General features: G+C 40.5%; 1 protein-coding gene across 1 annotated transcript; it reads right to left on the bottom strand.

Moving 5' to 3' along the window:
* Positions 1–438: 438 nt before the first annotated feature.
* On the bottom strand, positions 439–14342 carry CMPK1 (cytidine/uridine monophosphate kinase 1). The gene is made up of 6 exons (XM_088536787.1): positions 14186–14342; positions 5479–5625; positions 4478–4630; positions 3214–3290; positions 3028–3124; positions 439–2397 (listed from the first exon to the last, which is right to left on the bottom strand). The coding sequence occupies exons 1-6, from the start codon at positions 14258–14260 to the stop codon at positions 2356–2358; spliced, it is 591 nt and encodes a 196-aa protein (XP_088392913.1). The 5' UTR covers positions 14261–14342; the 3' UTR covers positions 439–2355.
* Between the last annotated feature and the right edge of the window lie 1034 nt (positions 14343–15376).

Below are 15376 nucleotides of genomic sequence, written 5' to 3'. Positions count from 1 at the left end.
TTTTAAAAATTACAAATACACACACGCAATCTCTATATATATAAAAATACCCCTTGTGACAGATGATTGCAGACCAAGCACTCATATTAAGCCACTAAACAATTTATTCGATATTCTCAAATTCTTCGTACAATTTTGCTGTGAAACAGGTACAACACATTTGTGTATTACCTTTAATCTTCATTTCAATCACTAAGTTCAACTTGAAAAAATTGGCATTACATTTAATGGCATCTTAAATAAATAAAATGACAAACAAAAATCTGATCTTTGCACAGACACAGTACAATCCACTCCAAATTCAATATTGCCAATTTTTTTTTTCTAAAAGCTTGCTGTAATATTTTCTTTTTTCTTTTTGGTTTCTGCACTTAAATACACAGAAGAAAATATGATGAGAAAAGAGATCATCTATTCTGAGCAAAACTTGTAAAAAACACAGTATTTCAGAAATAAAAGAAAATATCTCTCTAAGAGTAGAGAATCCTGTTTGAAGTTTTTATGGAAAAATCCTGATTTTAACCTTTCTATCAAAAGTGTAGTTCCGCTGGATCCTATCCTATGTCAGTATATTTATACAATAGGAATTAAATTCCATGATCCTTAAGGGGAAATTCATAAAGGGAAAGCAGCAGCCTCCCAAGCCAACAGAAGTAGCCATGGTCCTTATTTTCTGCAGCAGTAAACGTGGTGTTTGTGCTCAGCACATTTTTTCCACCGCTGCTGGACTGGAAAAAAATATGGTCATTTTCTCTTTGCTTCTGTATCCTCTCTCCTCCCCAGTCCAACAAACCTAAGACCCTCAGTGAAATGAGAAGATGCAAATACAAACCTGCCTACATGGATGGGCTCGCAGCATGAGGACCAACGTGCCTGATGGCAATCAGAAGCTAGACTTAATTCAAGCTGACTTTATCTAAACAGGATTTTAAAGAAAAGCTGAATCCCAAGATTTCCAAATTGCATTTCCCTGTAGCTTACAGCATCTATAAGCATATTGCAAACTAATTACAGTGTCAGTTAATGTAGCAAAAACCACCCTATTGCTAAAACTAGTTGAAATACCCATCTTCAAACCTTGCAGTTTGCTTCAATGAAAAATTAACTTAGGGTGTGCAAGGAATGCATGATTTGCCCGCCACAGACCTATGACAAGTATTCAAGTCATATGGGGAAAACCAGTTGTTTTAAGCAGAAAGCAGAACTATTCCACAACTGTGCAAACATTTAAAAAACTGTTTGTTTCAACTACTGATGCTGACTGTACCTCCCTATTCAAGAGAATGCAGTAAAGAAGGATCTGATCTGTTCACAGAACTTTTTAATGCAGATATTTTCCCCCAGCTGACCACATCTTAACAAAAGTGCAATAATTTACAATATCCTTTCAAACAAACAGCTATTAAAATTATACAATTTTAGGGAAACAAATTCACATGTTTAACCATAAAAATATTTCTCCAGGTAATAAACTTCAGAGTATTCAGCAACACAGTATTTCAATAATAATACAGAAAATGCTTTCCACTGGTTACAAAAGACACAATCAGAAGATTGTTTATTACATACTATTTAACAGTTGTTCCACCTCATAAAGACCATGCTATAATTAAGAATGTAACTATCTTATCCCAAATAATGAGCACAGAGACAGTGGCCTGACTTTCAAATAATATTCTTATCCTTTTGCAAAGACAAGTAAGAGGTCAGGGCCATGTTATCCAGGTACTCGAGGGCTTACGACAGTTTAAACCCAGAATTGTAAGAAAGCACCACTTTCTGTGAAGTACTTCATATGCCTATTGCTAAACAGCATATAAATAGTTTTGTGATAACTGCTAAAACAGATTCTCATACTAAATGTAGTTCAATTCACAGAATTCAAGTTTGGGAGTAACTGGGAAATGAGTGGCAAAATTATACTTGGAAGAAGAGCATCTCCTAAATTTGGTCCAAACACCCAAAGGACAAGGACACACAGGTCCCTCATTGCTTAACACTGATGTTTACCCAATCCTAAAAAAAGAAAGTAAGTGTATGGCAAAAGGGCTGCCCACGAAAGGCACAGAACTGTGACAGGATAAGCGGTCTCTTCAGAGAGATGTTTTGACCACCGATGTTTCTGTTGTGTGAATAACTGAACTAAAATTAATGAAGAACCCTTAAATTTGTCTACTATAGCCAGGAGAAATGATTTCCTATTTAGAAAAGCAAATTGATTTCTAACTGTTTTTCCAATCATCACTGAATGTGTGAAATAAAAGAACTTTTAAAACAATTACAAAGAGTGGACTGCAGTAGCAGCTATCAAGCAAAATTCAAGCACAGGTTTAAGGTGAACCTTCAAGCTGGGAACTAGCCTTCTTTTTCAAAAATTTGTACAACATTTTCAAACACCTAAAAGGAGAAAAAGATTGGTTAATTTTATGAAGTATTAAGTAACCAATTAAGTCCAGTTAAACCAGCACACAAAGTAATTGATGCTATTTTTATACATAATACATATGTCTCTATAATATATATTGCAATACTAAATTATTATATAGAGATGGAAATATATATGCATGGGTTTTCAGAATATTCATAATTTTTAATAGCAGAATTGGTATCAAATCCAGATTTGCCTCTGAACTGCTAATATTTTAATAGGTGTTCAGATGTCTTACATGTCTGTCCACATGCATCGATGTGTGCTCTGTAAGCAAACTCCAATGGATTCCTTTCAAACAAAACATCACTTCAAAAATATATTCTAAAAAGTTAACAACAAGCACACAAAGAATTTCTAGAATTTCTAGGACTAATAAAAGTTTAGGTTCATCAATGCAAGTTGCTTCTAGATTTACTTAAAATACTCATTAAACTTTATTTTAAATTCTAAATTACAGACCAAATAATAAGCAACCTATAAACAACTCTGAGGAACATCTGTAGTCAGATGCATGTATTTGTATCTCAGTGTCTCTCCACTTCAAACATTCAAGCTAGAAGAGAAATCTCTATTATGAATTTGCATTATATACTTACCTCGTCAACAGATTTAGAGGCATCCACTTTTCTGACTTTCCCCATTCTCTCGTACAAGTCTATTATAGGCTTTGTAGACTGCAGATATGTATGAATTCTAGAGAAAGTAAAGGGGAGGGGGAAATTACTACATAATAAAAGAAAAACAGGAAAAAAGGAAAAAAAAAAGTATTGTATTTGTTTTACCTCTTTTCCAGACTCTCACGATTATCATCACTCCTACCACTGCTCTTCCCCCTTTCAAGACAGCGACCAACACATATCTACAAGATAAGAAATCCAGAGGGATTAGCACAAGAAATAACAACATGCAGTCTTAAAAACATAAACAAAACCTCTGAAATATAATATTTTTGAAAGATCTGTTTTATAAGCAGGACATAAAATACTGGACAGATCTGACTTACATAACTTTGAATTCATATAGAAAGCTAAACTCTTCCAGAGAAAAAGGAGGATAGCTTTACAATTCACCAGCTATAACTGAGCCTCCAAAAATATGATTGAGGTCAGGAAAAATAAAAGCAAAATCTCAAGCTTTGTGGTGTAACTAGGTGTCCAACTGGAGACATTTAAAAAAGAGAAACACTTGACCCTCACGGATGTGTTCTGCCTTTCTAAAAAGCACTAATATATGCTTGAGGGGAGGAAAAAAAAATTAAAACACCTAAAACAACCATCACCAGACGTTCTCCCAAGAATTCATGTAAGGCTATATATCAAATTATTAGAAGTTAAGCTGTTATAACTTGATGCTGCATTTTTTAAAAATATATCTAAATAAAAAATGAATTGTAACTATATTTAAACTACCAATTAACTCAGGAAACTAGGGCAAAGGGTAAGAGGAAGAAATTCAGTTTAAGGTTTAGGGATTCTTGAATCAGTTTCCTTCCCTCAAGGGCAATGACTTAAAGAGAACGCATATCATGGCACTTGTTAAATGAATATAATGTATCACTGTCAAAATGCCCTTGTAATGACTTGCTGAGTAAAGTGTTGATTATTATGTTTTCTAGCAGAGCTCACTACTATGAAAATTAAGATTTATGCTATCAGTACTTCAGAACTGAACATTGGTAATGATTTCACATGAAAAAATAGTTAGAGTATATAATGGTTTCTGAAAATTAACCAAATAATTGTTTAAATATATATACATAAGTATATATAAAAATAAAGTTTTTATAAGAATACAACTCTTTGAAGTAGCTGTTCAATACAATTTATTTGTACAAAAAGGGTAATTAATAATTTGCTATTTCAAAAACACACAGTTTTTCATCTCCCGAAAAACAGTGTCAAAAATCCTTGAAACTCGCAGACCTAAGTCTTTCTCCTACTCTTACACTAGCCCATTAACACTAAAAAAAATCAGTTTTATTGTTCTCCTTGAATGAGTCTCACAATATAGCAAGTAAGGAAGTTACAGAACATCACAATTCATTACCTCATTGTCACAGTCAAAAAAGAGAACAAAAGAAACATCTGCTTTTCCGTCCATGGTTTTATTCCAGCCTTGAAGATTATCCTCATTTCTGGGAAATCCATCAATCAAGAACTTGTTCTTTTGGGAATTGGCAGCCATTGTTTGATCCATAGCCTGATGAAGATAATTCAATTCAGGGTCTCTTGCACATAAACCTATTTTTCTACTGATTAAGTTACCCCAAAAATGTTCAAACAGCAAGCTAGGAAACTTATCAGGAAATTATTGCAAATTAAAAACCAAACAAATTAGAAAACTGTTGTCTTCAAGGAATTTTAATTATTTTACTGATGTACTAATACAGACTTCTTTCAAACTGAATTTGTTACTTTACATGGCTTAAATTTGATGACACACACAACCCTAGCTTTAAAAATTTATGTTCTTCAGGATACTGAAATGTGTTTTTACAAAACAGAAAGTGCCAGTGTGTCCCTGGCCTAGAGTTAAGTTCCATGAGCAATAGAAGTTCCTCCAGCCTCAAGAGAGATATTCTGGCAGAGATTTGGACATCTAATAAGGATAAAGGCCGAGCTATTCCTTTGGAGGGAATATTAGCAGATGTTCTTCCTTTCTATCTGGCCGCCCAGTTTGATTAAACTTACAGAAACTTAATACCTGTAAGGCCACTAGTCTTTTATCAAACACAGATGAACTAACCAACAGGTTCAAAAACTAGTTGAGGGAAATAAGAAATATAGAGCTACACAAGAACATGTGCATTGGCTCATTTCCCTAGAAAAAAAATCTTTTTAGAAAGTTCTGTTCTCAAATATCATCACCTACTAGTTGCTTCCCAGCAAGTGATAAGCATGGGAGAAGCAGAGCAGGTGATATGCACCTACATGTCTGTTGTTTCATCCTACTCACGTGGCAGGGCAGGCAGCACTTTCAGAACATGCCCACTCCTTTATTGCTTAGTCCACAACAGTAAAGGAGCAAGGGATTTGCCCTCTCCTTACCCTCTTCAACAAGCTGATTGTTATTTCCACCGGTACAATTTCACCCTCCTTAATGTAGTTCTCAATGAGTTCTCCATACTGTGAGCCTGGCCTTTTTCGTTCGTCTCGAAGGAGGTCGCCAGCAGAAAGGTGTGTGTAGCCATATTTCTGAAATGCAAAAATGAACAGACATATAAACACTAAACACACGCAGAAAGTTTCAGCAGCCAGCAGCATCAGTCACGTGATCTCCTTAACTTCCTAGTGACAGATCTGTTTTATCTCCACAAAAGCTGAACAGGATATGAATTCTTGAAGAAAATGGTCAAGATTAATTTGCCCACAGACATTCATGATCCATTTTCAAAACTAATGTTGACATCTTTGAGAAGGAGACAGTCTCAAAGTCTCCAAGGTGCTTCTTGGAATGCTGTGTGTGTGGGGGGAACATTTAGCGATCACTAGACTTGACAAAGTCTACAGCCCATCCTAGCAGATCAACTACTTAAAATGTTTAAATGGTTATAAGTCACTGGATAAAGCTTCATTTACTGAGTGAAGAGGTTTTGCCAGCGTCTTTCCTTGGCAGGGTTACAAGACAGGCATGTGCTTTTAACTAATTAGCTACTTTAACTAAAGAAAAGCACATGAGCCGCCTCCAGCTCCTGTGAGCTTCAGCTGAATTCATGTTTTGAGCACAGCACTAACTCCAAAATTCATAGGTTTTTGTTGTGGCTCAGACACCAGCTTCCTGTTCTGCCTCGGTCAAGTCACTGACTTTAGCATTGCAGGTGCACTGACGCTTAGAAGCAGCAGCACCTGCTGCTGCTATGAAAACACCCCTGCACACAGACCCTTCCCAACGCAGCCGCACGTTCCTGCCCCAGCACAAACTCCTTCCACTGGATGGACACGAGTGTCCACTAAACTGCAGAGCACTCTAACCTGTATTAACTCTAATCTATATTAGCGCTTTAGTTCAGATTGTGCACGGCCTCACAAGACAGATAATACAGGGGCATTAAGAAGCAGCATCATTTCTCTCAGTGACTGAGGGAGACTGCAAACCCAGAGCCCCAGCTGCTTCCTCACCAGAGAGGTACAAGGACTGACAGCAAGTCTCAGAAGAGGCTGAGAAAGGGGACCTCATGCTGTGAGGACAATGTGCACACTAAATGAAATGAGCAAAGCTGTACAGGATTAAAATATTTTAAAATCCGAATAAAGTGCCCCTGCACATGCTTCTTGCTGCACTCACTGTGCTTCAGACCCCATCTATATGTGCCAAGCACATTCTTCAGGTAGCAGGTGTTCTTCTAACTTACTTCAGGCCAGACACCGAACACAGTCCATCCATCTGTTAACTGGCCTGTAGGTAAACTCTCTCCTCTACTTTTTTCCAACTTCACTAAGTTAATAACCTAAACTAGCTCAGTATACAGAGTTTTTCTGTTTTGTTTTTAAACCATTTTTAAATGTTTAAATTCTGCATTCTTCATGTATTCACTCAGAACAAACAAGAAAATGAGACAAGGGCATCACTCCATAGCTCACGGAGCAGAAGTCACGCAGATCCTGAAGGGACAGGATCAGCCCCATTGCTGTTTCCTGTTCAACTCCCACATCTGCCTCCTCTAGGGCCAGCGACAGGAGCTCACGTCCCCTTCACACCCTGCGTGACCAAACCTGCTAGTCCAGCTGTAGCTGAATGCACAAGTATTCCATTACTGCTAATTTTATTTCCGAATATGCAGTTCCCATGTTTCCAACTTGTTTCCCAGATAGAAGCTGCAAGCAGTTGGCATTAAAAATTAAAAAAAAAAAAAAAAAAAAACGACACATGTAAATCTGTCCTTCTCCCACAGTAGGTAGTTGAGATAGACACATGAACCTTACATCAGAATTAGAGAATAGCTCTTGGTGGAAGCTCGGATATTGGCTACTACCATCTCACAGTGATGAGGTGGCAGACGGAGGTAAATAGCTAAGCTGGTGCCATGAAGGGAAACAGAGCAGTGACATCAGATTTGAATGCATCGATTTTACACTAATATACACTCAAAACCACAATTACCCTTTTCCTTGACCTCAAACTATAGCCCCCTCCAAAAGCCAAAAGTTTTGTTAATATGAAATATCAAGGAAAGCCATTTGTTACATTTGATTTTCCTGCCTTGGGCATTGAAACTATGACAAATAAATACTCAGTGCTAAATTACACATACACTTATACCACAGAGAAGTAAACACATAGTTATAGTGGAATTTTCACAGTACAAAGCAATAATTTTCTCAGCTCATTTAATGCTATGATAAAACTACCCAGTTTTGGGTAGTACTGATTGTACTACCCAAATGTACCATGCTCCTTGACCAGATACAGTCTGCAAACAGGCAATAAAGACATCTCATTGGTGATTACCTCTGCTAGCTACACATCCAAGAATGCAAGACAAACTATACATACATATAATTGGCATAAAGTTCTAATGCAAAACAACAGCATCAAAAAATAGTCTTGAGGGGTATCAGCCTGGCTGTAGCAACAGCCCCTAAAAAAAATAATTAAAAAAAGGAGCCTGAACACCATAATAATGGGACTAAACACTTTCTATGGCTGTGAGATTGGGATTTAGAAACCTGGCTACCAGAATAAGTACAAGGGAATTACTACACAAGCCACTAAGTGAGTTTAAAAGCATTTCGGTTACTTTCTAGTTCCACTCTCGGAAGCTTAAAAAGTTAGTTCTGCTACAGTCCTAATTTAAAAAAGGATATAATTACCTAAATCTCCAAAACTGTACGCAGACAAAAAAAAGGGAAGATTTTACTCTAAAAAACTGAAGAAAAAGGTCTACAGACATCTGTAAAAGCTCATCATGCTTCTGCTTAAATGTGCATTGCTTTTCAATATGCCTATTTAATTGAAAATCCAAATATTTAGCTATGAACTAACCAGAGTAAATCTTTTTTATAAGCACAAAACTTAATTCTGTTGAACTTTACATTAACAAGTGGCTCTTCTTGCTACAGTTAAAAAATATATATATTTTTAGCATTACATTTCTACAAAAGAGAAAATAGGAGGCAAATATAATCCCTTCGGTTTTTGAGGATTACAAAACCATTTAATTTTCCTTGGCATTTTCCTTTTCATGCATGAAAAAGAAATTGAGTTAGACAATCTTTGGAATTCTGTCCCTTTGCAAACTAAAATAGTTTTGAATGGCTGAACGGGAAAGCAATAGTTAGAAGCATTTTAAAGTGCTGCTGTATGAATAGATTTGTTTTAAATAACTGTAAATTGTATTCTAGAGTAATTTTCAGAATGGATTAACTGGGTTGTAAGAAAAGACAAACTGCTCTTTGAGAGACGAGTGACAAAATACCTGTGTAATGAATACAAGAGGCAATGACAACATGTCAGTTTAAACAACACGAACAAGCAAAGGAGAGATGCTTAACTGCTAAACAGAAGGCTTCAGAGATGCAGTACTCATTCTTGCTATTTTTAATCAAGCCACGTGTAAAGGGCCCTTATAGTTTTCTTTCATCTTAGGTAAGATAAACCCTCAGCAAATGCCCTGGAGTGGACAAAATCTTAACAGCCCCAAGAGCTGGTAAAAAGAGTTTGTGATATTATGGAGCAACGACCTGGCAAAAACTCTCTCATCTTGCTGAAGTCTGGACCGTGTCAACATGACTTTCCTTAAAAGCCAAGTGCATCTTGATGCAATCCTCAGAACATGACCTATTGCAACTCCTGTCCAATTTTTCTTCTCTGAAAGCAGAAAGGGAGCAGGACTGACTTCCAAATGGAAAATTAAACGAACAAACAATCAAAAAAAACTTTCTCCAATTCTTTTAATGTACATATAAACAACAGATTCATAATGCTTGCTGATAATTGAAAGGAGGAGTCAAAATATGTATTATTTTTAACTCAAGATATTTGGATGCCAAGTTGCCTAAAATCTGGAGATATTTTTAGACCTTGGGAGGAAAAAAAACTAGAATACTGTTTTATATAAAGAAAAGAAAGTTGCTAGTGTACAGGTTGGTCTTGTTATTTCCAAAACTGTTTCTGTTTGGTAAATCATTATCCCAGTCCATTGCAAAGATTAATAATGCATGAAAGACAAATCAGCACCCTTGTAAACATATTTTTTCCTTTGTTTCTGAAAACCACAGGGGAATGGAAAGGCAAACTTAAGTTTTTTACAATCCCATGCAGAGATGGGAACAGCACTTAGCAGTACTGCACAAAGCAGAGCAGACCACGGTTTGCTTATTCTTCTTGTTAAATCAGTCCCCACCCAACAGAGCAAACAGGGAAATGTAGGCAGTTGCTCCACATCCCCAAGAGACTGCAGCATCCTGGAATAATGTCTCTTCTCTGTGTGCTGTAGCTACTTCTAGCTGTCTTCTGCCAGCCAGGATCTGCAACTTCCACACTTCAGACAAAAATGCTTTGCTTCCAGTAAATACAATAGATAAATAAAGAATACAAATGAAAATATGAGTCACAGTTGTGCAATGCCTGAATAAGGCAAAGTCTGCTCTATCAAATTTCCCAATGCACTAAGAAAGGATCATGGAGTCACGCAGCTGCTGCTGAGGCTCCTCGCAAAACCAGTTTTTGTTTAGCAAAAGGTTTATTTTTGATTCAATTCCCTGTGGTGAGCAACACACCAATCCACCGTGCATGCAGTTCAGAAGTTATTTATTTAGGTGAGCAGAAGCCAAAGAAAAGCAAGAGGAACAACTTTTTACTTTGACCTCGACTCCTATCTTGACTTATCATAGTTAATCAGAAAATGAAAGTCAAAGGGCTTAAGATTTAAACAAATAAAATAGGCTGTTATTGCCCTAGTTCTGGCTTGCCATATGTCACGCAACCTTAATAAACAACTGCAATTTGCTACAAGTTCCAAGACACACCAATGAAGAACAAGTTTAAATCCTGCACAGTCTATAACACCAATATTCTAAAAAATAGAAGACACTTGTCTGTCTTACTAGCAATTACCATGTGGAATAACTTTGGGATATAGGCTGTAATGTAGTAACAGACCTTCTTTCTGCTTAGTCAAATAAAAAAGTAAAAATAAAAAAAAAGGTTAACAAAAGTCACACAAATAATTTTGGATTCTCCCAAATCCAGTAAGGAATCTCCCAGTAAGGAAGGCTGTGTGCTATAAAAGGGAAGCACATAGGGATAAATCTTAAACACCCACAAACACTTACCACGTTTCAAAACAGCTCTAAAGCTCAATTTATCAAACAATTATGAGAACCTAAGGGTAAACTTAACTTTTTTTGGAAAAAAAAATATTTCTCCTGCTGGCTTTCAGTAAACAATGAACAAAGGAAACAAAACTCAAGTCAATTGCTACTTTCAGAGTACAAGTGTTTTCCTTTGCTTAGTTTTCTTTACTCTAGGAAAGCTCCTTATCATATATCCCATAGTAACTTAACACCTTTCATTAGGATATTGATATATGTCGTTGCAAAAGAAGAAGGTTAAGCACCCTACCTTGTGGGATTACTTTAAATTTCAAGACAAATACACAGCATAGTGCTGCGGTGGAAAATAATTATATTTTGGTTACACAGAGATAGAGACATCTTGCACGGCCAACATTCTTACAAAACAACCTTGTTTGGAAAAAAAAATATACAGCTGAAACCTTGTTTGGGATAAAGACAAATAATTTAGTTGTTATTCTTTTTTCTCTGAAGAGCTTTGTATTACAGGGAAAGGTTCATAAAATTTAAAATCTAAATTAACAACAGCATACTTTGTACAGATTTGAGGCACAATATTGTTTACTTACAAGGTAGTTATGGCAAACTCAAGGAAACAAGTAAATTCACCAAGGAGCAGCAGAAATATTCACAGGGTCCTATGCACACGTGTATCACCATCAAAAGCAATAAGGTTATTGCACATCAGAAGCAATAAGGTTATTCTGCGTTCAGATGACAAGATCCATCAACCTGCTCGATTCCTTTGGCTCACGCAACAAGCTATGCAACAGTTTCAGATGATGTCAAACTCCACACAACCCCACTGTAGATGGTTCAAGGAGAGTTGCTGATTTGGAGAATTGAAATGGAGGGAATTCTACTTTCATCTCTTTCTACATAGGATGAATTGACACAGAGAGGTAATTATGCCAAATTCACATTCCATGAGAAATCTGTGAGTTCACAGAACATACACAGAAATCTGTGCATCAGAGGAAACTCTACTGGTTTAAGTGCCTCTTTGACCCTTACCCATGGGTATCCTAATCACTTACCTGCTGTTCTCTTTTGTACATTGTGTCAATACTCATTTCTGCTGCTTACTCATCTTGCTCCCTCAAATCACTCCTCCATTTTAGTCCAAACCAGGCAGGAATACCTGTATGCTGCAGAACTAAGAACCCTAGCACACGTATATTAAGCTCTTATGATTTAGGCTAACACTTAGCAAACGTTATTTTGCCTAGCCAACTGTCTTTTCTCGATATTACAACATAGTCAGCAAAACAATAATATTACTTCTTTGCAAGACTGTTCTGAGCTAACTTATAATGCCCCTTTATTCCTCAAACCACTTACAGCTATCCTTGTTTTTAAGCAAAATCAGTTTAAGCTAAAATCATACAAGATCTCATCTGAGCAGAGGCAATGGGATGTGCTCTGCCCCAAATCTCCTGTACATACAGCAACCTAGAAACATTTATAGCTCATACCGACTTATTTTGTTGAGCACAAACTTAATATTTACAGCAAGGTACCAGGTCAGATTCACTTCAAGCATAAACTGATACAGATTGGTCTATTTACAACAAGGATGAATGGGGTTTATTATTACTCAACTAGAGGCTCTTTTCTTCACTCTTCTCTGTGGCAAGCTGCCAGTGGGGGTTAAAATCCAAACAAAAATACACTTTTCACCCAAAGCAGCACTGACTGCATAAAGGCTATTCAGTTGCCTGCATAAGGCTCTCCAAGGAGCTCTAAGAGCCTAGGCAGGACGAAAGCTTGAAGAAAAAAAAAAAAAAAAAAAAGGTGCTAGTCTCCCCAGCTACATTTCATCCACACTTCCTTGTTCACGCTCCTGGGGAAAATGTTTTCCATCAGGCTGCAATCAGACCAATGTTCACTTCAGCTACCTCAGCCCTTCTCCTTCCAGGCTTAGCCGGCCTCTGCCAAGCAGGGTCCAAGTGAGCAGAAAAGCCAATTGCCACCACCCACGTAGGACCTGCAGGCTTGAAACTGTCTGCCCAGAACACGGGACATCAAGAACATCTTGGTGAACAGCGAACAAGAAAAGCAAAGTTAAAGCAAACATATTTATTATCAGATGATTTCCCTTTCCAGGCTTATAAATCAAATGTAATGCAGTACATGCAAGCTAACCTTTCCCCTCCAAACTTAGTTTTTAGATAAAAGTACAGTTTAAATAGCAATGACTCACTTGAATACCTCCTACAAAAGTGATCTTTACCCAATTATATCAGGCTATCAAGTCCAGTGTATTTATATTTCTAAACACAGGGAAGCAACCACACAAGATACTCCAGTCCTGAGGCTACATTACTGGTTCAGAGAAAGCCTTTAATGAAAGCCTACAGAATTTCCCTACAGTTTAAGCACATTTGTTTGCCATGTTCCAGATACAATTTGACCTTAACAAAATAGCTTTAAGACAGCCATGAACCTTTCATCCCACAATTTAATTTAGAGAATAAGGTGGTTTGAATGACAGCATATAATTTGAGGTTAAAAAGCCTTCAGAGCTCGAGTTATAAAGGCATTTTTTTCAGTCTGGCCTAAATGGACACGGCCAAGTCGTACAGCAGTGAGGGCTGGGATATAACAGCAGCCTGGAGAAACACTGCGGCACCACGAGAACAGGACACACAGAACGTGCCTGTGCTGGGATTTGCGGCTTTTTCCAAGAGCAGTTTCAGAAACATGGGCATTGCTACAGTCCTTAGCCATTTCTCTAAGTGGAGGTATGGCTGAGTCTCAATCCTTCAAGGCTTTCAATTAAAAAAATATACACATCTGCCCCAAAAGAAAAAAAAATCCACAAATCTAACACACATGGGTGGGGAAGCATTCAGGCTTAATTATTTTTGCAACTATCCAACAAAAGACAATGCAATTATGACTTTTCCACACCACCTATATATTTGACCTTCTTCTCCAGGCAGTTGCTCTGGAACAAAATACTACTAAGAACTTCAAATGCAAATGCAAATGCAAAAAAAAAAAAAAAAAAAAAAAAAAACAGCAGAATGGATTCTCACCCTTACTTTCAAAGTATCTCTTTTAGATGCTTTGAAAAGAATGAGATAAATCTCACGGGATCGAAGTATTTTTTAGCTTCCAGCATATTCTGTCAGAAAACAATATTTCTGTTTGATTTTAAAGATTGAACTTTTGCAGCTCACGGGGGTGCCACCGGGTCGGAAAGGCCGCTCGTGGCAGCGTCCCCTGTATCGGTCCTTACGTTTAGGGGACGCACTTCATAACACGGGGACCTTGACGCTCTGATTTGCAAGTCACGTATCCGCCCGGAGCCTCCGGGATCCGCATCCTGCTTCTCCCGGAGCGCCGGCTCCGCAGCGCGACCCGCGCCCGAGCCCCGTCCCTCGCCCGCCTCCATCCGCGGGGGGCTGCGGGACGGCGGGGGGCGCCGCGCGGACACGGGCCGGGCCGCGCTCACCTCCACGATGCGGGCGCACTGCGTCCCCTTGCCCGCGCCGGGCCCGCCGAGCACGAACACGACCACGGGCTTCATGAGGAGGCGCAGGCGCTGGCGCAGCGGCAGCAGCAGGACCGCGGCGGGGCCGGGGCAGGGAGCGAGGCCGAGGCGGAGCCGCCGCCGCGCACCGGCCGCCGCGCTGCGCCCGCGCACGGAAAGTGCTTCCGGTGGCGGCGGCGCGCGCGCGCTCCCGCCCCGCGCCCGGCGCCGCGGGAGCTTCCGGGAGGATGCGGGTGGAAACGGGGGCTCGGGCACAGAACGAGCGCGGCCGTGTCCGGGCTGCGTCCAGCCCCCGAGCCCTGCGCGTAGCGCGGGCGGAGCTCCCGCCGGCAGCGCGGGGCGGGGGGCCGCGCGCCCGCGGATCCCGCAACCTGCTCCGGGTTCAGATTCCACGAGTCACGGACACGCGTGAAAGGCAGGGCGCGGAGGACACGTTTATGCCTAATTAGCGGCTCGCTAACTCCGGCCGAACTTGCCGCGTTCGGATGCGGGTCCTGCTGACCCCGTTTCCCGGCCTTTTCCCCCAAGGAGCGAGGCGATGCTCGCCTGCCTCTGGGATTCGGGCTACGTGGCCGTCACGGAAAGGGCCTCCGCACAGGAACAGCCGGCACCACAACGGGCGTGGGCGGCGTCACCAACAGTCGCTGCGCGGATCCGGGTCTGGGCGTAGCGGGGCGGCTCCCGACCTCAATAAGCCTGAAAGGCACCGCGGCCCAACCGGCACTGCGGCCTGGTACGAGGGGCCGGGCGGGCCCGGACCAGCTCCCTCCCTCCCTCCCCGCCGCCTCTCCCGCCTCCTCTGCCGCCATGGCGGCTCCCTGAGCTCCGCTCCCGCCGCGCTACCATGGCAACCGCGCCGCGACCTTTACGCCTGCGCACTCATCGCCCCGCCCCGCCCCGCTGACCGTTTATGAGAACGTCGCGTTTTTAAATCCCCAGCGCGCGCGCGCTGACGGTTGGGCCCCAGGGACGCAGTGTGATTGGTGGAGTGCGGAGCTTCCCCCGCTCCTATTGGGCGCCAGTAGGTGGAGGAGGCGGGAGCACGCGCAGCTGCGCCTTCCCATTGGCCCCGAGGGTTTGGCGGCGCGCGGGGTCGGGCTGAGGAAGGCGCCGGAGCGCGGCGGGCTGAGGCGCGCGGGGCCGCCGTGCGAG

This window comes from Tinamus guttatus, unplaced genomic scaffold (genome assembly GCF_059628265.1).
Source record: "Tinamus guttatus ecotype Peru unplaced genomic scaffold, ASM5962826v1 Tinamus_guttatus_pri_ptg000044l, whole genome shotgun sequence".
NCBI classification, from domain to species: domain Eukaryota; kingdom Metazoa; phylum Chordata; class Aves; order Tinamiformes; family Tinamidae; genus Tinamus; species Tinamus guttatus.
Note: the sequence above shows the minus strand (reverse complement) of the source record. Positions and strands in the feature narration are given on the sequence as shown.